At 39.7% G+C, this 24,451-nt stretch overlaps 2 protein-coding genes across 3 annotated transcripts in view; one reads left to right on the forward strand and one right to left on the reverse strand.

The window, feature by feature from the left end:
* Nucleotides 1-139: 139 nt before the first annotated feature.
* On the reverse strand, nucleotides 140-14,969 carry GOLT1B (golgi transport 1B). The gene is made up of 5 exons (XM_055395916.2): nucleotides 14,822-14,969; nucleotides 7,341-7,432; nucleotides 5,608-5,786; nucleotides 4,771-4,852; nucleotides 140-2,632 (listed from the first exon to the last, which is right to left on the reverse strand). The coding sequence occupies exons 1-5, from the start codon at nucleotides 14,844-14,846 to the stop codon at nucleotides 2,594-2,596; spliced, it is 417 nt and encodes a 138-aa protein (XP_055251891.1). The 5' UTR covers nucleotides 14,847-14,969; the 3' UTR covers nucleotides 140-2,593.
* Nucleotides 14,970-15,099: 130 nt separating this feature from the next.
* RECQL (RecQ like helicase) overlaps nucleotides 15,100-24,451 on the forward strand; it is a 41,233-nt gene continuing 31,881 nt past the window's right edge. The window contains exons 1-2 of one of the 2 annotated variants that reach the window (XM_088837285.1): nucleotides 15,100-15,205; nucleotides 19,776-19,823. In XM_088837285.1, the coding sequence (XP_088693411.1) occupies nucleotides 19,808-19,823 (16 nt within the window). In that variant the 5' untranslated portion in view covers nucleotides 15,100-15,205; nucleotides 19,776-19,807. The remainder of the gene's footprint in view (nucleotides 15,206-19,775; nucleotides 19,824-24,451) is intronic. The other variant, XM_055394478.2, reaches the window with a different exon arrangement.

A 24,451-nucleotide genomic window follows, 5' to 3' on the forward strand; every position in this document is an offset into this window, starting at 1 on the left:
AGGGCCCTCTCCAGGAACCGAATCTGCCAGCATCTTTATTTTGGATTTCCCAGAATCCAGAACCATGGGAACTAACATCTGTTGTGTAAGTTGGTCTGTAGAATTTTGTTTTAGCAGCCCAAGTTGAGACAACCACCAATTAATAGAAAAGTACCCTTTTATTGAGAAGTAAGACAAGTGTATTTACAATATTCAATTGTTAGATCATATAATCTGTGAGACTTTTAAAAGCAGCAGTATTCCAGGAATTACAATGTATAAGGGGAAAAGAAAAACATTCCAAATAGGTTTCTGTTACAGAAAATAGATTTGAACAATGCCAGAAACACTTAAGGCTAAGTAGTATTAGACCTTTTCTTCCACCTTTATAGCAATAACTGATGCTTTTTTTTTTTGTCACAGACAGAAGACTAATTTTGGAAAGGAAGAAACAATATGATGAACAGTGTTTTCTGTCAGAAAACAAGTTATGTTTAAAAATAGAGCCTTATCAATGGTTCTAAGAAACATACAATGCTGCCCAGCAGTCCCAAACTCACATTTGATAAAACTGAAAACTGCTCCAAGCCTCTCTTTCTTATTGGGAGATTATCACATCTTTTATACACTTCTAATGATGTTTTCTGAAACAAGATTGTTGAAAAAGAGATCTCTGCTACAGTGCAAAGAACATTTTGATAGAAATTCATGTCTACAAAGGAGTTAAATAATACAGATGCTCTTTACATTAACAGATACTGTTCTTGCTCTAAAAAAGGCAGACTTATCTAGCCACTGTAAATAATATGGGTCAGTCAAAAATATGTATAACAGAGTCCCACAGGGCAATTTATATAAGTCAGTCCCCCAAGTATGTAGATATCTGACACTCTCCAAGTGAGGATAGTACTTTTTTGAAGAACATTAGACAACAAAAGGTTTCTTATCATTCCATGAACTATTGAGGTAGGAGTCTCATTTTGTCAATATCATCTATGTTCACAGATTATGTCATAAGTCAAATGCCAGTACCGAAAATACAGTAATCCACAAGGCTGAACCGTTAAGACTATCTACCAAGTCGTTCTTTCTTTAGATGAGCAAGGATGGGACTTCCCTGTGCATCAAGAGATTTAACTACTAATAACATAGGCAATAATATATCTTGTAGACATGTTTGTAAATAAAAATCACAAATCTCAATTATGATTTTATGTATTAAAAAGCTTTGCAACTGTTAAAAAAAATGAGTAAATAGTACAATCATTAGTAGTAAAACAAATGGTACTATGACTCTTGAAATGGCTTCCTACATCTACAAAAGGGTGCCTCCTTGGAAAACTACTACTAAGGAAACAACCACAGCTTCCTACTTACTGCCTGTCGAGCAGCAACAGTAGAGAAAACAACCCACCATTTTTGTAGTGTCATGTTTTTCAGAACTATAGCCAGTTTAATTATGGTAAAATGACTTTAGCGTGCGAACTCAGATATTGTCTCCACGAACTCAAAATGAACAGCGACTGCATGAAACACACATTATGCATACTGATTTTTATGTTAGGAAAAAGCTGAAAATAAGGGAAAAATTGGCTTCTGTGAACAGCCCTTTAAAAAACAGCTGTAAATTTAACCTTATAACGTGCTACATCTTAAAGTAAAAATTACCACTAGTTATTTCAATGTATGAAAAGCAAAATAATAAACCACTGCTAAAATTAAAAAGAAATTAAAAGAAGAACTGGATCATGACATGGAAAAATCTCACTTGGGTTGTATCACTTAGTATTTTAAAGAACACACCATTCAGTGAAACAAGCTTTGTAACAGACTCTTTCATGGCCGAGATGGCTTTCGGTTAAATGCTCATGTGTCATGAAAGATACAGATGCTTAGATGAGAGTCCCAAGAAATATCAGGATTTCCAGAGTGTGTTGCTGAAGGAAAAAGTGCTGAGTGAGCTGTAACTTAGAAACTGTAAGCTAGTAAAGAATGACCTTTGCAACACTCCAACAAAGAATATCTAGGTCGGATTTTCATCTGGTTTTAAAATATTAAGATTCAGAAGAACCATGAAAGCTTTATTTTAACCATATTCTTAAAAAAAAAAAAAGGGATTCATACATCAACACTGGGTTTTCCTGGTTTTAATAGATTAAAATGACATAATCCAATCTAACTGATGCATCATTTTCAGAGTGCAACTGGAAATATTTTTGCCATTGCAATGGACACTTCTAAAAAGCAAATGACTATGGGTATGCCTGCATCTTCAACATAAAAAGGAAAGAAATAGGGATTACAGTTCTCTAGGGATGGCTGTGTTTCACACACTGTGGAAAAATAATAAAAATGGCCTTCAAAAGTTTCAATATGCATGTAACATAGATTTCACCTCCTTCGGTTTGCTTGCTGACCTCTTAGATGACTTGGTTAGAAGCCTGTTTTCATCGCTTCTTTGTTAACTGTTGTTGGTACTTTGTAGGCTATACGTTTTAAACTTCTGTAAAGAACATTACAAGCTATTTCAGCTAATTTAATTTTGTGCTGAATATTCTTCAAAGGATTTTATAAATAATACAATATTTTAAATGAGTCTTCAATTCAACGGTTGTTATACCATATTGTTGCTTTCTCCAACTTTATCTACAAACTGCAAGAAGAAAAAACAGATAGTTAAAAGAAAGCCTAGAGCACGTAAAAATATCACATCAACACTTTAAATGTTGATTAAAAAAAACCCAGCTTTGTAAGATTTGTGTAAATTTAAGGTATGACCGACAATGATTAATCCAGTACTACTCACCATCTTCTGAAACATAAATGTATATAAAAAAGTTTTTTTTACGTGTTTTTGCATGACATGTTATACATATGACTTTAGAAGTGCAACACGAGAAATGCAACACAATGAATTAAAAAAACTGGATAAAATGAAGTTAACGTTTCTAGCTTAACAAAAGAAAAATTAAAAAAAAAAAGCTGAAATGTCAGCCATTCATGCATTAATGAACCCAATAATATTATTTCAACTGACCATTATTGTGGATCTCTTCTGGGCCTATGTAGTCTTTGAACAAACAGATTTAGCTCCATTAAGTTCAATAATTAACAACAGCTATTGACTAAAAATACTTTAAATGTGTATTCTGGACTTCAGACTGAAAGTGGCAATGACATTAAAAAGAGACTTAATGATGCAAGCATAAATCGATAATTACAGAACATAAGTTTTAACACACATTAATGCAAGTGGTTATTTACTTTGATTACTCCACCCCAAATATAAAGCAATTGGGCTTTCTTCAGCATTCCAGATGGTGATGCAAACAGATGTTGAAACAAAGTAATTAGTGAAGATATTAAGTTACATAACCCAAGTGGCTAAAATACTATCAAAATATAGCAATCATTTAACCCTTTATTTCACTATTCATACTTTTATTTAATAATAAAATAATACTATTAAGAAATGCTTATTTTAATGAAGCAATAGTGGAAAACAAAATTTATAGCACTGAATGTTCATTTATGCAAATACTGAAGAATCCTTAAATTAGGGACATGATTAATAAGTATAACTCTATACAACTAGAAGTTTTAGTACATTCAAAAAACATTCTAAGTGTAAACAACACTGACTACAGTATGAGTTTGGGGATTAATGCAAATGAAATCAGGATATACCCCTATAAGCCTAGGTCCCAACATTTTATATTACTGCAAATAAGTGACTGGCACTCATGGATTCATTAGAATTTTATGACAAATTTAGGTGGAGAGAAAGCACATTTTCTCTCCAAAGGTAACTTCAAATATCTAGGTTATCTGAGCTCTAAGATTCTGACTCTAAAACTGAAATGAGATCAGGCTTACAGTGGTACCTATTCCTTAGTGGGAAAGCCATCCTTTAGCTCTTTGAGAATTCAATACATGCTATGGAGTATCTCCAGAAGCATCTATGCAAATCTGCAAACATTTGTAAGAAGTTGATGGCCGGCCCTGGAGATACAGATTTGACAAGACTGTTCTAACTGTGGACAGAGCTGGGAACAGAATTTTATCATCTGACTCTCAGTATCACAATGCTTTACTTAATTGTTTCAACACACTCCATTTGGTGATACAGTCTAAGAGAGAACATATTTGTAAGAAATAATGGTGTTCTTTTATATTATTGCTTCTAAAATTAGAGATCTTATAAAAGTTAATTGAAAGGTGCCTTGAACTCTCAAAGAGAAAGGTAGCATAGCAATCCAAGTCACATGAAAAAAGGAAAACAACATTAAATGTGGATACGGTGAAACCAAATTTCGCGTTTTATAGGTTTAGCAATGATTATTTTCTGTTATTCATTGTAACCACAATTTATGTGATACAACTGTTTATATCATAATAAAAACAAATCAATCATGTTATCAATTCCTCAAATTTCTAAAAAGAGCATCAGAGAACAATTATTTATCTTTAAAACTTTTATTTTATTTAAACAATTTAAAAATTGTAGCTGATTTACAACATTGTGTTAACTTCTGCTGTAAAGCAAAGTGATTCAGTTATACATACATATATATATATACGTATATTCTTTTTTATATTCTTTTCTGTTATGATTTATCACAGGATGCTGAATACAGTTCTCTGTGCCATACAGCAGGATCTTGTTGTTTACCCATTCTAAATATAATAGTTTGCATCTGCTAACCCCAAACTCCCAAACCATTCTTTCTCCCAGAGAGCACTTATTTTAATGGTTCAAAAAAATATGTTGCTAAATATAGTATTACTTACCGATCTAATTCCAGGTAAGTTCAAGAGTGATCCAAGGACTGGCACTCTTCTAATAAAGCCAACAACCACAGGAAAGAAGCCCCTGAGAGAGGGGGAAAAAGGTCTTAGAATGAACTGATTCTCTACCACCAAAATCGACTGTTAGCCATGTAAAAACAAATTTTGTTAAAATTTTGAACTTTTAAGCAACTTCAAAATTCAGTCACCATTTTTTCCCTCCCCCTGGAGGTGACCCCTTCTTTAGTTGTGCTCTGTAACATTCTGCATAAACATCTATAACTGCATTGCTACCATACCCCACCAGTTCCTTTACAGTCTATTTCATGTATCAGAAATGAGAGATTCCTTAAAGCAGATTTGGCACTTAGTTTTTATGGCAATATGGTGCTTGGCAGATAGAAGACAAATGATATACCTTTTTTGAATAAATAATTTAACCAACCTTACTTAAAAGTGTTTTCTCACATTGCATACTATTATTTACTTGGTAAGTGGCATTCATAAAATATTAAACAATCAAAACCTCCCATTATGCATTTGGTCCAAAATTTTTTAACATCTGCACGCCCTAAAGAAAGCATCGTCAAGTGGCAGTAACTGTGCAGTATCAGGTTCTACATGTTAAAACGCTGGATTGATCTATCACTGGTTGGTTGATGAAAATAGCAGAGAGTGCCTTAAGATGCCACCAAAGTAAATTTTATAGCATTGAAAATGCTTTACAAGTTAATTTATACCCTGACACAAGCAATCATCTGCACTTGATAAACACATCTGGGCTTCTGTAATAATTATCTGACATAATGGTTTACTGAAAGAATAAAATAGTTGACTTACCTGAACAAGAGAAAGAATCCATAAATTTCAAAGATCATGCCTATCAAAGGCCAACCAATCAGGACCACAAACACACCACCCAGGAAAAATCCTGTAGCTTTCATTTTATGTTTTTGGAAGAAGAATCTGAACGTTCTTTCTAAACCAATTACAAAAGCCAAGCCAGCCACAAATAAAACCTGCAAGAGAAGAAAAATGCAACATAGTTAAGCAGTTAAATTCACTGTATACGCTTGAAAAGGAAGGTCAAAGCTAAATATGATAAATGTTTAAGACATGTGCCTTTTAATGTGGGCAACTGGCCAGAGAAGGCCACAATGCACACAAGAGGCAGAACCATGTTAAAATGGTAGTTACATCCCACTCTGTTCAGCCCTCTTCTGTTGTGATCAGAAGAGAAGCAAAGACAAATGAGGTGTTACCCATGGGTGTCTGCGCCTGCAGTGGTTTCCCCAGGTTTAGCTAGATGGCGACAGCTTTGTCAGTTAGCAAGATGAGCTGCAAGGCAAAAGAGAGTAGGTGCCTGTAAAAATGTCAACTGAAGGGACTCCCGGTTCTGAAAACTTCTATCAGGACGGATAGGAGTTCCTACAGATGGGAGAAAACCTGACATGGCTCATTTGGTAGTAGAAGAAATCACACAAATCCAGGAGGAAGATCCTAGTTTTATTAATTCCAAAAGTCTGGGAGCAGCTGATATGAAATACAGCTGTGCCTTCTCAAATATATTCTGTATGTTTTCAGACAGTGGACAAGAGATGGCGGTCAACTAAAAACTTGTTTTCTCCCAGGTTTTATTCCCAAACACACTGTACTTTAGTGAAAAATATTTCACACAAATATTTATTAAGCCTAATGTTTAAGTTTCACATTCTGAGATGCCAACGCTGTTGATGTTATTGTTTATTAAAACATTAATTCTGAACAATTTTGTTATCCTTTATATTTTCCAACATCCAATTAAAAGCCCAATGTTAATACACACTTCAAAACTATTCCATCCTTACTCAATGACTTTATTGCCCTCTTAGGAGGGTTACTGGGCTTCCCTGGGGGCTCAGATGGTAAATCCCTGGGTTGGGAAGATACCCTGGAGGAGGGCATGGCAACCAACTCCAGTATTCTTGCCTGGAGAATTCCATGGACAGAGGCCCCTGGGGCACTAAGAGTCAGACATGACCGAGCAACTGACACTTTTTTTAAGAGGGTTACTAATTTCTAGGGCTCTTGCACAGCCTTCACCATAGACAAGAGAGTACACATTCCAAATAAACAATATACACACCTTTATTAGCAGGTCAGTTATTAATAGAGGTATATATTTTAAAGGTTGAAGTGTTTTTTAAAAACTCTTCATCTTATGCTATTGAAGTAAATGTTAAATCTCAGATGTTTCAAGTCAAAACAACATTAACAAATTTACCAAGACATGGGGTTATGAAGTCATCTACTTTGAACTACTCAGAGGTAGTCTTGATTTTACTCTATTAAATCACATATCAAAATATTTAACCAAGCAGTTATGGGATTAGAAAACCTCATTAAGTGTTTACGTTTTATTTAAACAGTAAGCTTGTAAGTTTCATTCCTGATGGAAACAGAAAATTTAATAGGAATCTTCATGAGTAACAGTGAATTATCTTACCCCAGTTTTATAGCTGGCAATAATTCATTTGTATTAAGTTAAAATTTCATTATGAATGTAGTTAAAACATATATGTTGAAACACTCACATTTCCAATAGCCAGTAGTGCTTTGTCAAAAAAGAGGATCATTCCAAAGAATAGGAAGAACACTCCAAATCCTGTTAATCCCATTCCAATTTCTGCAACATAAGTCATACAGTTAAGGGTAGAGCAAAAATAAAGTTACACTCAGATCCCTGTAAACTAGGAAAAGTTTTTCAGTTTTTCTTTTGACTGATATAAGGAAACAAGGGCCCCAACACTGCAGGTTAACTTACGATGACATTCTTTACGAACTATAACAAATTAACATCAGCAAATTACTCTCAAATTTAAAATGAGTTAAGAATCTCTGATCCTTAAATGAAACAGAGGACTTCTCACAAACATACCCATAATAGAGAAAGATGAATCAGGATTCTAAACCTTTGGTTATGTACTTTTTTTCCTCCCAAGAAACCTTCTGGCTTCAGATATAAGTATATGGGTTTACTTTTATTCCTTGTCCCCTCTTCTTCTTTTATGTTCCAGGACTAGTATTTATATGCACAAGACCTGCAATTTCTTTCTAAAATGCTTAACCTACCAGAAATGATATAGGACGTCAGTACAACAGACTTCACTTTATTATGCGCTGCTTCTCACAATGGCAACAGGAGAGATTTTGAGAATCAAGTAGCTGTCTCCTCTAAAAGTTAATATTCAGAAAGTGAGGCATCGCTTTGACTTCCTGATGGCTTATTATGCATTTACCTACTATAAGTCTCTCTCAACTATGCACCTATTCATACATTTAGTCTGAGTCCTAAAACCATCTCTCCAACACTGTTTTACCTAATATTAACATTCTGGGTCTTTACTTCTTCACTCACAAACAAAAAATTATTGATCAACTCCTAGCTGTTGGCAACTGTTCTAGGTACTGAGTATAGAGTAGTGGAAAGTACTACTTTTAAGTAAGCTTTTAAGGCTCTGTTTACTCTTTATATAAAATTAATAATTTTGTTGCCTTCACATTCCCTACACTTATCTGTACTTCTGAAGAGTCTTAACTTTCTATGGTTACAGTTGCACTAGTCTGTTAATATTACAAAGCACAATCCATGAAATTACTTTCTTGCTCATTTTAGTTTTGCTTGCAGGAAAACAGTCACCAATCCTTACTTTACCTAGCAGCACTACCTGCAGAAAATAATGGATCTGAACTGAAACTGCCATATTTTAGGAAATACAATTTTAAATAAACAGTAGTGATTTCTGATCTGTTACCTCAGCTCCAGAAAGCCAAAATCTAAGTCACAGCTCCTTAAAAATTTAAGCCCTGTAAAATGTCCCAATGAGTTAAAATTTACATGTGTCTTTTTCAACATCCTTCACTTCAATTTAGTTAATGACTGCCTCCCATTCCAGCTACCTTTCTTTGAAAGTTAGACTAAAAGAATTAGGTTCAGTTCAGTTCAGTCACTCAGTCGTGTCCGACTCTTTGCGACCCCATGGACTGCAGCACACCAGGCTTCCTCGTCCACCACCAACTCCTGGAGCTTACTCAAACTCATATCCATGAGTCGGTGATGCCATCCAACCATCTCATCCTCTTGTCCCTGTTTTCCTCCAGCCTTCAATCTTCCCCGGCATCAGGGTCTTTTCCAATGAGTTGGCTCTTAGCATAAGGTGGCCAAAGTATTGAAGCTTCAGCATCAGTCCTTTCAATAAATATTCAGGACTGATTTCCTTTAGGATTGACTGGTTTGATCTGCTTACACTCCAAGGGACTCTCAAGAGTCTTCTCCAACACTACATTTGGAAAGCATCAATTCTTCAGTGCTGCTCAGCTTTCTTTACGGTCCAACTGTCACATCCATACATGACTACTGGAAAAATCATAGCTTTGACTATATGGACCTTTGTCAGCAAAGTACCTGTCCACAAATACACTGCAAAGTGTATACCACGGACACAAATTCTCATGGAGGCTGCTACTTTCATGCTTAAATGCTTCAGGAGAATTTACCAAATAATCATTCAGATGTCAGACATAATTTCTGAGAGAAAAATATGGACAAATGAGCAAGTAACATTCCATTAAATAACTATCTAGTAGTTAAGATTTAATCACTGGCAGCTGGGTTACTTAAATACAACTCACTTCTATTTTTTCACAAGTTGTCCTAATGATAACATAGACATGTTGAGATGTTTGTATTTCAGAAAGGAAATTATATGGCGATATACATACTATATACTGAGAATTTACCATGAATTGGCCATTTTGAAGCGCTTCACATCTCTTATAGAACTTAATTCTCCCAGTAATACTGCAAGGTAGTTATCATTATATCATCTTAGAGATGGAGGAAACTGAGGTTTAGAGAATTGACTTCATTTGCCCATAGTCACACATCTGGTTAACCATTTGAACTCAGGTCTATTCAAATCCAGAGTCCCTATGCTTAACCATCATGCAATACTGCTTCCCAAAGGATCCCCCTCCCCCCAGTTAAATACATCAGATTAAATGACACTCAAGGGTATTGGGGTATGCGGAACTTCTGGGAGAAGCATCTTTAGGTGATTCAAGTTTAATATAATCAGCTTATTATTAACATAATGTCAGTTATGTTATTAAAAACTGCAGTGAAAAAGAAAGACAACGTATACGGTTTTACATTTAATGAGTGAAAGTGAAAGTGACATCGCTCAGCCGTCTCCGACTCTGTGCAACTCCATGGACTGTAGCCTACCAGGCTCCTCCATCCATGGGATTTTCCAGGCAAGAGTACTGGAGTGGGCTGCCATTTCCTTCTCCAGGGGATCGAACCCGGGTCTCCTGCATTGCAGACAGACGCTTTACCGTCTGAGCCATGAGATGTCTACACAAATGTCCTAATTCTTTTGGCAAAACTGGGGGGTTAAAAAGTATCACTGGCTCCATGTTTCATGTGGGCAACTTAAGACTCAGATTAGTAACTCATCCTTGATCACAGAATCAGCAAATATGTGTATGTGTGGAGGGGGACAGGTACTGGGTGGGAGAGGACTGTGTGGGGTTTGGCTAGAATTCAAATCTAGTCTTGAGGCTCCACAGTTTATAACTATAACATGGGAACTGAAACATTCCACTGCTTTACCCAGTACAGTCCAGCAAGAGAGGGTTGGCACTAACATTTTTGCTGAAACAGTAGCAGGTTATTGCCACATAGTCCCTAATTTGAATGGGTCAAATGTCTCAAACTGGCCTCGCTGTTCAGCATGAACAGCACGTTTATTTTACTGGATACGATTCTGATGGTGCGAGGGCAGCTCCAAGTAGTGCTTTCATAACCAGAGGGCTTGTGAATACATAGGCTTAGGGAAGAACTGGAGGGGAGAAAATGGAACAGTGAGGCCAGTTTGAGACTTTTGACCCATTCACATCAGGGACTATCTGGCAATAACCTGCTAGTGTTTTGGCAAAAATAGCGGCAACCCTCTCTTGCTGGACTGCACTGGGTAAAGCAGTGGAATGTTTTGGTTCCCAAGTTATAAACTGTGGAGGCTCAAGACTAGATTTGAATTCTAGCCAAACTCCCCACACACACACTTGCTGATTCTGTGATCAAGGATGAGTTACTAATCTGAGTCTTAAGTTGCCCACATGGGATGGAAATACCAGACTACCTGACCTGCCTCTTGAGAAATCTGTATGCAGGTCAAGAAGCAACAGTTAGAACTGGACATGGAACAACAGACTGGTTCCATATCAGGAAAGGAGTAAGTCAAGGCTTTATATTGTCACCCTGCTTATTTAACTTATATGCAGAGTACATCATGAGAAACACTGGACTGGATAAAGCTGGAATTAAGACTAATGGAAGAAATATCAATAACCTCAGATATGCAGATGACACCACTGTTATGACAGAAAGCGAAGAAGAACTAAAGAGCCTCTTGATGAAAGTGAAAGACGAGAGTGAAAAAGTTGGCTTAAAGCTCAACATTCAGAAAACTAAGATCATGGCATCTGGTCCCATCACTTCATGGCAAATAGATGGGGAAACAATGGAAATAGTCACAGACTTTATTTTCTTGGGCTCCAAAATCAGTGCAGATGGTGACTGCAGCCACGAAATTAAAAGACGCTTGCTCCTTGGAGGAAAAGTTATGACTCAACTGCTGCTGCTGCTAAGGCGCTTCAATCGTGTCTGACTCTGTGCGACCCCACAGACAGAAGCCCACCAGGCTCCCTGGTCCCTGGGATTCTCCAGGCAAGAACACTGGAGTGGGTTGCCATTTCCTTCTCCAATGCATGAAAGTGAAAAGTGAAAGTGAAGTCGCTCAGTCGTGTCTGACTCTCAGCGACCCCATGGATTGCAGCCTACCAGGATCCTCCATCCATGGGATTTTCCAGGCAAGAGTACTGGAGTGGGGTGCCACTGCCTTCTCCAATGACCCAACTAGACAGCATATTAAAAAGCAGAGACGTTACTTTGCCAACAAAGGTCCGTCTAGTCAAAGCTATGGTTTTTCCAGTAGTCATGTATGGATGTGAGAGCTGAACTAAAGAAAGCTGAGTGCCAAAGAACTGATGCTTCTGAACTGTGGTGCTGGAGAAGACTCTCGAGAGTCCCTTGGACTGCAAGGAGATCCAACCAGTCAATCCTAAAGGAAATCATTTGAATATTCATTGAAAGGACTGATGCTGAAACTGAAACTCCAATACTCTGGCCACCTGATGCAAAGAACTGACTCATTGGAAGAGACCCTGATGCTGGGAAAGAATGCAGGAGAAGGGGATGACAGAGGATGAGATGGTTGGATGGTATAACCGACTCAATGGACATGAGTTTGAGTAAGCTCTGGGAGTTGGTGATGGACAGGAAGCCTGGCGAGCTGCAGTCCATGGGGTGGCAAAGCGTCGGACACAACTGAGTGACTGAACTGACTGAAAATAAATGTATTTCCTTGTGCATTATTAAAATTTCATTCTTCTTGCCCATGTGCATGCACACATGCATGCATGCATATTTTTAAAGCACAATCTGATTTAAAATATCTAATAAAACTAATTTATCTAAAATCAAAAGCTTATTGTAGAAATTTGATAAGGAGAGATATTCTTACTCCAATGACAATCAACTTAGCACTTTGATTTCTTATTTAAGAGATTTCAATGCAGCACTGTCTATGCCCTTTCAAAAAGAGAAAATGTCATAATAAAGAACACAATTCAACATCATGGTAGAATTTAGGCAATGTGACATAATGAAGTAAAGATTTAGAGGTAGCATGGGAACTGCCCCACTCCAGCCTCCTCAATAAATTGTGAGCTTTTTTTGGGGGGGTGGTATTGGAGGGGATTATAGAATTCCCTTAAAAAGTCATGAATTGCTTTTTCACTATGACCAGTACTCGATCTCTCTCTCCCAGAATTGGGATCCCAGAATAATCTTGGTAAGTCACTTGAATGATGGCCAATTCCTACAGTTGAACACACACACAAACACCAGTTGAAATCCAAAGAGCTTTTGGTCTACTAATCATTTTGTATTCTCATCCATTATCTATTTAAAGCATTCAGCAAATGAGCAGCAAAGAGTTTAATTTCTTCCTCTTCGTCTCTGTAATGAAGTGAGGAGAATGCTGCCTATTCTGCCCATATTCCAACCCAAGCCCCTCGTCCTGGTTTTTGGAAGGATGTAAATTAGCACTTGTCCCCATAAGACTTCAATGGAAGAGAATCTATTTGCACAGGGTAAGTAAATAATATATGTATGTAATAATCACAGACTCAGACAGGAGTATTAACAGATAGGAAAACTACATAGAGATCAAGAACCTCCTCTGAGTAATTAGGAGTACTATTAGAAATAAATTCTAGAAATTTATGTATAGTATTCTGCTAAATTCTGGGTTTCAGTCAAGAGGACCAGAGTTCTGCCTCATAACAAAAATAGGCTCTGAATATTCTACCCAATCTCTCAAAAAATCAATGCATAATTCTAAAGAATAAATATCTACTGTTGAAACTATTTTTTGCTATGGGAAAATTTCATCCCTCTAAGATAGATTTCAAATAAACTTTACATCAAGTCTTCTTAGATGCTAGCAGGGTACAGTGAAAAGAACAAAGATTTCTGAGCCTGCAGACCTGGGATTAAGTCTCGTTTCTCTCGCTTTCCTCATGATTATACAGTGGATTTCTTTTAAGCCTTCTTTAATTTATACAAGAGATACATTCTTCTTTGCCTTTTATTAGAACAAAAGAAAACATTTTACATGAAAGCACATGGTAAACTGGTATGAGATGCTTTTATATAATCGGTAGTTTTATTATAACAGTAAACAAACAAACAAAAAACAAACCCAAACATAAAAACCTACAAACAGAAACGGATTCTATTTATATTTTCTCTGATCAGAACAGGTACACCAAAATGGGCACTCAAAGTGCAGACCCAATTCAATCTGAGGAAGGGAGGGACCCTTCCTGGGGTGGCAGTGTGTGCAGGAGTTATAAGCAGCTTGGTGAAGTTTAACTTTGTCAAGACTTGAACCCAAACCTGAGGACTTCATTTTAAAATAAGCCATTTTTAAAGGAAGTTCTATTTTTTATTTCAACAGACTGTTAAATTCTTAAAAATCTTTCAAATTCAAGTAAGTTATACAGAATAAAAAAAAAGGCATGGCAGATAAAATAAAGTGAGATTAAAAAGACTATCACTACCATCAAAAGACAAGAAGCACAGGGTTGCCAGATATGTAAATACAAAATTATTAAGACTGACAAAAAGGGGTAGAAAACTGGAAATTTTATATTGAAAGAAGACAGCAATATGAATCTTAGACATAAGATAGGCTGGAGAACTCTGTGGCAGACAGAAAGATGCTAAAAAATTAAAACATACCACAAAGCACAATATACAATGTTAACGAAAGAAGTCGTTTAACTGAACACAAAGTTTACGATTGGGAGGGCAGCAGCCGGTAGAAAAGCGAAGCTATTTCTAGGGATTTTTAAAAGGTTGCTTCCAGTGGTGGCAAAAAGCAAATCCTCAAAATGTTTAAGCGTAAGCACATTTCCAAAAAGAGCCTATCACGGATGACATTTAAAACACGGCCTCCAAACAACCAGCAGTAACTTGTAGAGGACCCCAAGTATGTCAAGTGCAAAAATATCCCCAAGAGTGGGCCGCTGGCATCGCGCATCAAACTTTCTCTCGCGGCCGCCCGCAGGAACAAAGCGCCCATCTTCCCGAGCGAGACCCGCGCGACCCCCGCGCGCTCGGCGAAAGCTCCCCCTCCCCAGCTCGGGCGTCTCCCCAGACCCCGCGGACTCTCCCCTCCCGCCAGGTCTGCAGCCGCACGTCCAGCACCCGGCTCCTCCAGGAAGCCCTCCAGGGTCCCGCAGTCCTAGCTGAGAATTGCAGGCCACCGCCCCCATCGCGGAGCTTCATTCATTGACCCGGGCCGGCGGAGGGGAAGGCGGGCGGGACCCAGCCCGAGGAAGGTGTGTGCGGGGCTTGAGGCGGGGCCTCGGGGCAGGTGCTTACTCTGTGTGTCCGTTAACGAGATCATGGCTGCAGAGGTGAGGGCGGCGGCAACAGCACCTCGGAGGGCCCTGGGTGTGGAGCGAAGTAGAGAGAATGAACCCGGGAAGCAGCCCAGGCGAGAGCCGCCACGTCTTCCGGAAACACGCAGCCGCCCCCACCCTGGGTTCAAAGCCGCTTGCTATTGGCTACACCTGCTCCCCACATCAACCAATAATCTCTGGTCTTGTTCAGTGACGCACATGGTGGCCACACCCCTTGACCAATAAGAGAAAGGTAGTACCGGCAATTGGTTGAAAGGACCGACCCGGAAGGGTGAATACCCCCGGCTGGAGAGAAAGGAAAGCCTGGTGGCGGGAAGTTTTTACTGGAGTGCAGCTGAAAGGGGTAAGTAGTAGACCAGAGTCAGGGGGTCTTTGGGTCGGAGATCGAGGAGGGGGCATGTTTTTCTTAACTTCACCGGGGAGAGGTTCTGGGGTAACCCCTGTTATCTCTTTGAAAGAGCTAACATTCCTTTTCCTGGCAGATGGGGAAGGCCGGCTCACTTCCTTCCACCGATACGTCGGTAAGGGAGAAATAGGGGTCCTCGACCCTCTAATGGAAATCTCCATCATCGCCAGTTCTAATGGAACTCGGGCCTTTAGGGGCACGTTCCACTGAGGGTCGGTCTGTTTATCACCAGCTTTTTCCAGGCAGGAGACTCGGTCACCAAAGCCTTTTATTTGCAACGACTGTTTATTGGGAAAAGCCAGAGGGGACGCCTAAGCGTGACGGAGGGTTTTGTTAAATTGCTATTGCATCTAAACCCAGGTGACGGAGAGAGAGAGGGTGTGTGTGTGTGTAGAGAGGTGTGTGTGTGTAGAGAGGTGTGTGTGTGTGCGCGGAGAGAGAGGGGGGTGTGTGTGTGTGATTTAGCCTCTGGTACTCGGTGTTAAGTCCCTGATGCCAGGTGTGTGTGTGTGAATCCTGGGTGTTCATTGGAAGGACTGATGCTAAAGCTGAAACTCCAATACTTTGGCCACCTCATGCGAAGAGTTGACTCACTGGAAAAGACTGATGCTGGGAGGGATTGGGGGCGGGAGGAGAAGGGGCGACAGAGAATGAGGTGGCTGGATGGCATCACCGACTCGATGGACATGAGTTTGAGTGAACTCCGGAGTTGGTGATGGACAGGGAGGCCTGGTGTGCTGTGATTCATGGGGTCGCAAAGAGTCGGACACGATTGAGCGACTGAACTGAACTGACTTGGTGTCAAGTCCCTGATGCCAGGTGTGTGTGTGTGATTTAGCCTGTGGTACTTGGTGTCAAGTCCCTAATGCCAGGTGTGTGTGTGTGTGTGTGTGTGTGATTTAGCCTCTGGTACTTTTGAGTGAACTCCGGGAGTTGGTGATGGACAGGGAGGCCTCTCCTGCTGTGATTCATGGGATCGCGGAGAGTCGGACATGACTGAGCAACTAAACTGAACTGAAATGAACTGAACTGAACTTGGTGTCAAGTCCCTGATGCCAGGGGTGTGTGTGTGTGTGTGATTTAGCCTCTGGTACTGATGCAGTGGAAACAGTGTCAGACTTTATTTTTTTGGGCTCAAAAATCACTGCAGATGCTGATTGCAGCCATGAAATTAAAAGATGCTTGCTCCTTGGAAGGAAAGTTATGATCAACCTTGATAGTATATTAAAAAGCAGAGACATTACTTTGCCAACCAAGGTCCGTCTAGTCAAGGCAATGGTTTTTCCCGTGGTCATGTATGGATGTGAGAGTTGGACTGTGAAGAAAGCTGATCGCCGAAGAATTGATGCTTTTGAACTTGGTGTTGGAGAAGACTCTTGAGAGTCCCTTATACTGCAAGGAGATCCAACCACTCCATTCTAAAGGAGATCAATCCTGGATGTTCATTGGAGGGACTGATGCTAAAGCTGAAACTGCAATACTTTGGCCACTTCATGCGACGAGTTGACTCACTGGAAAAGACTCTGATGCTGGGAAAGGTTGGGGGCAGGAGGAGAAGGGGACGATGGAGAATGAGATGGCTGGATGGCATCACCGACCCTGTGGACATGAGTTTGAGTGAACTCCGGGAGTTGGTGATGGACAGGGAGGCCTGGCGTGCTGTGATTCATGGGGTCGCGGAGAGTCCGACACGACTGCGTGACTGAACTGAACTGAACTGAACTGAACATGGTGTCAAGTCCCTGATGCTGGGAAAGATTGAGGGCAGTAGAAGAGGGCTTCAGAGCATGAGATGACTGGATGGCATCACCAATGAACTTGGGCAAACTCTGGGAGATGGTGAGGGACAAGGAGGCCTGGCGTGCTGTAGTCCATAGGATCGCAAAGAGTCAGATATGACTGGGTGACTGAACAACAGCAACACTTGATGTCAAGCATGCATGAGTGACATGAGACCTTGTAAAGTATTTCCTGAGGATGCTATCAAAAGTTCAGATATAGCAGAAGTAAAACCACTGAATCATGGAAGTAGTAATTAGTAAAAGTTCATTGTGTATACACCAAAAAGACAGTTTGCCAACCAAGAGCACTCAAATCAAAACATGGAATTAGGCTCAGGGCTATATAGTTAATATAAGGCAGCTTGTTTAGTAAGAGGGCATTGACTGTTTATTCTTCACACTGATTGGTTATATTAACATTGTCTTAAAAGATACAGAATTGGTTAGTGGTTACCTGATAGCAACCTTGGGAAACAGTGGGAGTGTTGCTTCTGATTTCCAGAGGCAGAAAGGCGAGGTGCCCCAGGTCAAGTTAATCTTTCAAAATAAGCTAAATTAAGCTTTGTTTGTATGGCTATGTTGGTTTTGTCTGCCCAGGGAATTTTCAAGGCTGATCTCCCTTTGTTTTGGATTTTAAGCAATGTCTAGGTATACTTCTGACAGACCTGCTATACATAGCTCATTAATTTTTGAACATATTTTATATTTACCTATCTTTTGCTATTAAATCACATCATTTGGGGAAGGAGTTTATAAGCAGTTTTTTAAAAATGATATAATCAAAGGAGTTGTTTAAAATAGTGGGGGGAAATGGTTGTAGAGTTGTAGATTACATTCTTTCATAAGAGTGGAGAAAGCTTCTGCTTTCAATCTCAGCAAACCTGTGTGCCTGGATGCTAAGTCCCTTCAGTCGTGTCCGACTGTTTGTGACCTATGGACCATAGCCCATCAGGTTCCTCTGTCCATGGGGATTCTCCAGGCAAGAATACTGGAGTGGGTTGCCATGCCCTCCTCCTGGGGATCTTCCCGACCCAGGGATTGAATCTGTATCTCTTACATCTCTTGTATTGGCACTATTGCCACCCTGAGCCTTCACCGTATGCAAGGCATTTTACTAGGCTACGTGGATACAGAGGTGAAGAGACTCAATCTCCACCCACTGGAGAATCTTACAGTCCAGAGAAGGAGAATTACATTTCCATGAAATGGTGAAGGCATTTTCATATAGATAAAGAATTAGAAGTCCTTGGTTTACTCCTCTACTTAAATATGTTTTAGTGTTGTGACTCAAGCTTCTTAGCAAGTCACAGAAGACCCTATTTTTCCAGCCGAGTGGCAGCTTCAGAATTCTACATGAGGCAGGGCATAGGGTGAGCAATTTGAGTAAGGTGATGCTGACGGAGAAGGCAATGGCATCCCACTCCAGTACTCTTGGCTGGAAAATCCCATGGATGGAGGCACCTGAAAGGCTGCAGTCCATGGGGTCGCTGAGGGTCAGACATGACTGAGTGACTTCACTTTCACTTTTCACTTTCATGCATTGGAGAAGGATATGGCAACCCATTCCAGTGTTCTTGCCTGGAGAATCCCAGGGATGGCAGAGCCTGGTGGGCTGCTGTCTTTAATACAAACCAGGTTTTTCCCCATTTCTGAACGATTTGTGTTCTCTCCATCTGAAATCTCATCCCTCCATGGAATACCAATTTCTCTTTTAAAATTGAGCCTACATTGTAACCCTGTAGAGCAAATATTCAGTAAAATGTTAAATGAATAATTTGAGTAGTTTGTTAATGGGTTTTGCTTCATCTGGGATATTTGAATCTATCCAACTTGCTATTTGTAAAACAGGTTCCACCATCCCAATTTTACAGATAGGGAAAGTGGTTGAGAGGAACAGATTGTTTTAAGTTTGCTAAAATCACACAATAATGTAGTGGTAAAGCTGTTTAACCTCTAAGCTTTGCTCATTTTTTGCAACTTCACGAAGTATTTGCTGGGTGTTTGTTAAATGTTTTTGGTGTCATACTTGTTGTTCTATTTGTGTGACTTTGGTTACTTCTCTGAAATCTAGAGAATTCTCCATAAAAAGTAGAGTGGGAAGAACCATGTAGTTCAGTTCAGTTCAGTCGCTCAGTCGTGTCTGACTCTTTGCGACCCCATGAATCACAGCACGCCAGGCTTCCCTGTCCATCACCAACTCCCAGAGTTCACTCAAACTCATGTCCATCAAGTCGGTGATGCCATCCAGCCATCTCATTCTCTGTCGTCCCCCTCTCCTCCCACCCCCAGTTCTTCCTAGCATCAGAGTCTTTTCCAGTGAGTCAACTCGACCCATGAGGTGGCCAAAGTATTGGAGTTTCAGCTTCAGCATCAGTCCTTCGAATGAACACCCAGGATTGATCTCCTTTAGAATGGACTGGTTGGATCTCCTTGCAGTCCAAGGGACTCTCAAGAGTCTTCTCCAGCACCACAGTTCAAAAGCATCAATTCTTCGGCGATCATCTTTCTTCACAGTCCAACTCTCACATCCATACATGACCACGGGAAAAACCATAGCCTTGACTAGACGGACCTTTGTTGGCAAAGTAGTATTGTTGAAAGGTCACTGCAGTATATAATTTACTTTCTAACATTTTTTGTGCTCAGTAATGACAGATTATCATTAAGCATTATCAACAGTACTGTTTTTAAAAAAAATGTTGCTCTGATTTTTCTTTCACTTTTAGGGAGAAATTTGGCTTTCCAGTTCAACTTTAGAATGGCATCCGTTTCAGGTTAGTGGAGATTATTCCATTTTGTGGTTCTTTCTGTTCTCTTTCTAACTGCGAGTTTTTCTCTGTCCCTTCCCCTCAGTTTAACTGTGAGTCTTAAACTACTTTTGAAAAAAGTTTTAGTAGGAATAAATAAAAATAAATTTAGAAAATATTTGTCTTAATAATTCTGTTATAGATATTTTTTCCAGATTTCTTTTTATTGTTGTAAAATATATTTAAACTTATCATTTTGGCTACTTTTAAGCAATCAAGAGCATTGCATGCTTGGCATTATGTGCATCTGCATTGTGTGCAACCATTGCTAGTATCCATCTCTAGAATTTTTCATCACTCCCCACTGAATGCCAAGAGTAGGTGCCTGGAAAAGGTAAAAATGGATGTCTTTCTTTTATACTTTAAAAGTATTTTAAATAACACCAGGTAGGAACTTGCCTTAAGGAAATAGTGGAAGAAGTACATAAAGCTCTTAATTCAAAGATGGTCAATGCAACAGTGTACCCAGTGGACAATAACTTCTACTCTCCCCTTCCCTGCAGCCCCTGGTAACATCATTCTGCTTTCTGTCTGGGACTTTGACCTTTCTAGGTACCTCATAGAAGTGGAATCATACAATATTTGTCCTTTTCTGTTGTCTTTGAGGTTCATCCATTGGGTAAAATGTATCTTTTTAAGGCTGAGTAATATTCCACTCTATGGATATACCACCTTCTCTTTATCCACTTGTTTGTCAGGGGACATTTGAATTATTTCCCTTTTCAGCTTCTGTGAATAATGCAACTATGAACATAGGTGTACAAACATCTGTTTGAGTCTCTGCTTCCAGTTTTTGGGTGTATATACCTGCAAGTGGGCTTTCCTCATAGCTTAGTCGGTAAAGAATTCTCCTGCCGTGCAGGAAACCCAGGTTCTATTCCTGAGTCGGGAAGATCCCCTGTAGAAGGAAATAGCAACCCACTTCAGTATTCTTGCCAGGAGAATCCCATGGACAGGGGAGCCTGGCAGGCTACAGTCCATGGGGTCACAAGAGTTGTACACGACTGAATGACTAAACCACCACCATACCTACAAATGAAATTGCTGGATAACATGGTATTTCTGTGTTTAATTTTTTGAGGAACTACCATACTGTTTTCCATAGTGGCTACACAATTTTACATTCCCACCATGCAATACATAAAAGTTCCAAGGAATGATATGTTTTTTGATAGCATTCTAGGAACCTAAGAAAATTATAAAGTATAAATCACTAATAATGTTACTACTCAGATTGATACTGTACCATTTAGATGTATTATTTTCAACAAAATTTTTCACATGTTTTACATAATGTTTGGTAATGTGATTCTTAAAAACATAATGTAGATAAAGAATATAGACATGCTGTAATATAAATTTTATGTTATCAATATTCTGTTTTTAATACTGCTCTGTATTTCGTTGTTTTATAGTGGCATTACAGAATTAACACTTTGAGTGTTGGTTTTGAACTTTTAGGCTGTCTTTTTTTTTTAAATATAAAAAAAGTTGATTGAACATCTTTGAATCAAAAGGTTTGTGTATTTCTTTGATTATTTCCTTAAGATAAGTTCCTAAGTGGTATCATTTGAAATATTTTTAAAATACAAAAGAAAGACATCTGTTTTACCTTTTCCAGGCAGCTACTCTTGGTATTTTGATGTATTTCCTTGCATTGTTTGTTTTTATAAACTTGACCAGATTCTTTTGTGCTTATTAGTGAAGTTTTGCTGTTTATACAGTTAAGAGGTGGATGGTAGGAGAGAGGAACTTATTCTATGGTTATTTTCCTGTTCTTTGTAGGATATAGTAAATATGACCTCAGCACTGACAGTGGAGTAACAAGTCTAGGTTCTTAACAAACTTTATAGGATTGGTTTTCTTAAGTATGGAATCCTCCTCTCCACACCCCAAAACTTCACAGTTTATTTACATATAAATGTGAAAAAAATAGTGACATGGATTTTGTCTTCATCTCTCACAGCTTAATGATTCATACTAATAGCCTAAGGGTTAATAATAAATGGTAACAATTTAAGTTATATTAAATGCTAACCCAGGTAATCTTCACTTAGAGACAAAAGTGTGGGTTTCATAGATGTTACCAAACCTTACTGCAGATGGTGATTGCAGCCATGAAATTAAAAGATGCTTACTCCTTGGAAGGAAAGTTATGACCAACCTAGACAGCATATTAAAAAGCAGCGACATTACTTTGCCAATAAAGGTCCATCTAGTCAAGGCTATGGTTTTTTCAGTAGTCATGTATGGATGTGAGAGTTGGACTGTAAAGAAAGCTGACTGCCGAAGAATTGATGCATTTGAACTGTGGTGTTGGAGAAGACTCTTGAGAGTCCCTTGGACTGCAGGGAGATCCAACCAGTCCATCCTAAAGAAGATCAGTTCATTGGAAGGACTGATGTTGAAGCTGAAACTCCAATACTTTGGTCACCTGATGCGAAGAACTGACTCATTTGAAAAGACCCTGATGCTGGGAAAGATTGAAGGCTGGAGGAGAAGGGGATGACAGAGGATGAGATGGTTGGATGGCATCACCGACTCAATGGACATGAGTTTGGGTAAACTCTGGGAGTTGGTGATGGACAGGGAGGCCTGGAGTGCTGCAGTCCATGGGGTGGCAAAGAGTTGGACATGACTGAGCGACTGAAGTGAACTGAACCGAAGCAAACCTTACCTCAATTGAAATAGTTATTTTTGGATCACATCAGTGAGTTATTCTATTTAGTAAGACTTCACTCTTTCTCAGTAGGATATGATAGTTTAAAAGTTGTTTATTTATTTGTTGATGGCTGCACTGGGTCTTCGTTGCTGCACAAGGGCTTTCTCCAGTTGTGGCCAGCAGGGGCTACTCTTCACTGTGGTATGTGGTCTTCTCATTGTGGTGGCTTCTCTTGTTGCGACTCCCAGGCCCTGGAGCGCGGGCTCAGTAGTTGTGGCGCATGGGGTTACTTACCCCGAGGCGTGTGGAATTTTCCCAGACCAAATATCAAACCTGTGTGCCCTGCATTGGCAGGCAGACTCTCAACTTGTTGTGGATGACCAGGGAAGACCCTGGGATATGATTTTAAAATAACCGAATAGTGCCATAGATCAATTTTATTTAAGAAGAGAAGATTACTTTAAATCATTGCTTTTACAGTATTTCACCCCTTTCAAATAACCCACCTCTTCTATTGTTCTACCCGCTTGTCAACCTGTATTTGAAATGCCTCTGAAATTGCCTTCAGATAGTTTGTTGAGTTGGATTTGGTGGTTCCCTGGTGGTAAATCACTTCCCTTTCACTGTGGCCTTCAGTATGGGAGATTGCTAGAAACTGTCCTGCTTCTGAAGAATGGTACCTCCCTTGTCTCAGCTGTAAGCTTAGGAGCAGGATCCCTGCTTGATGCCATGTGCTCTTGAGATATAGTAATAAGCCCTCTTCATGATGAATGATTGAAATCCTTCTCTTTTCAATCTCATCTCTCATCATACAGGTCACATGTTGTCCAAGCTGGCATTAGAGATGGTTATAGTTTTGAACAAAAACATTAAAAGACCCTGATTTGTTACAACTAGCTCTACTCTCTTATATTCTGAGTCAGTTAGGACTTTGTCCAGGGTATAGTGATACTGACTTTGTAGCACAGGTTGACATTATCTCTGTTAGGTGGGATTCAATGAAAGAAGCAGAGGCACTGTGAGTGATAAGAGGGGTCGATAGGTAGGAACTCTTGGTGGGAATTTGGGAAGTGTTTAGGCTTGCTCTTTGTGTCTCTTGGTGGGCCTGGCGTCAGTTGTACCAGTAGATAGGAAGAGGAGATGCTTCTCCCATGGGGATTGCCCAAACAGAATGCTCCCTGTGGAGATGAATCTCACCAGAACCTGGCCCAGTCTCTGGTTGCCTCAGAGCCTCCAGCTTAGGTGAGGCAGCACTTGTTAAAGTGCTGGCGTCCTTCCCTGTTGAGTCGCACACGATCTGGCTGAGTGTTCAGAGAAGCCCAAGGAGGAGAGCCAGCAGGATCCAGAGGAGCTGCAGGCACCTCTGTTTCCCCAAGGATATCCAGTAGCAGCTAGAATCACGGGCCAGCTGCAGCCCCATGCTGGTAGGTCACCAGATCTGACCTTGCACCGCCCTTCTTAAATATGGAAAATATAGCTACTGCTTCACTTCTGCCATCCAAAGCTCTGGCTCCCCAAGGTGACACAGCTCTCTCTTGTCCAAACGAATGTGTGCTGGTCCTCTCCCCTGAAGAGGACAGGAATTTATTCATCTTTGGATGATGCTCATTCCTTTTCTTGCTCAGTCACATCCTCCGGGACAATCTTCTAACTTAAATCCTGAGATACAAAGTTAGTGGCTGTTAACACCTTTTATTTTAGAATTTAGGGGAATGGGAGCCAGAAGGCCAGTCTATCCATCCATTCATCAACTAACTAACCACCAAGAGAAATCCAAACCTGGCTTCTACAGGAATGTCAGAATAAAGGAGAAATGCTTAATAGCTATTCCAGTTCTTAATAGCTAACCAGTTCTTGGGTCTCACCTGATCATTTGGTTATAGCTGTGATTTTATAACTGCCTTTTTAACTTTATCCCTTTGTTCTCAGCAAA

Source organism: Moschus berezovskii, chromosome 6 (assembly GCF_049115385.1).
Source record: "Moschus berezovskii isolate FMDL1 chromosome 6, NW_MosBer_1.0, whole genome shotgun sequence".
NCBI classification, from domain to species: Eukaryota; Metazoa; Chordata; class Mammalia; order Artiodactyla; family Moschidae; genus Moschus; species Moschus berezovskii.

Bases quoted from the DNA above. Each gene is read 5' to 3' on its own strand.
- GOLT1B (XM_055395916.2), bottom strand. From the start codon at position 14,846: ATGATCTCGTTAACGGACACACAGA. The intron at 5,787-7,340 runs GTGAGTGTTTCA...CTTCTCTTGCAG, and splicing joins CACTACTGGCTATTGGAAAT to GTTTTATTTGTGGCTGGCTT. The intron at 2,633-4,770 runs GTAAGTAATACT...TTCTTCTTGCAG, and splicing joins ACTTACCTGGAATTAGATCG to TTTGTAGATAAAGTTGGAGA.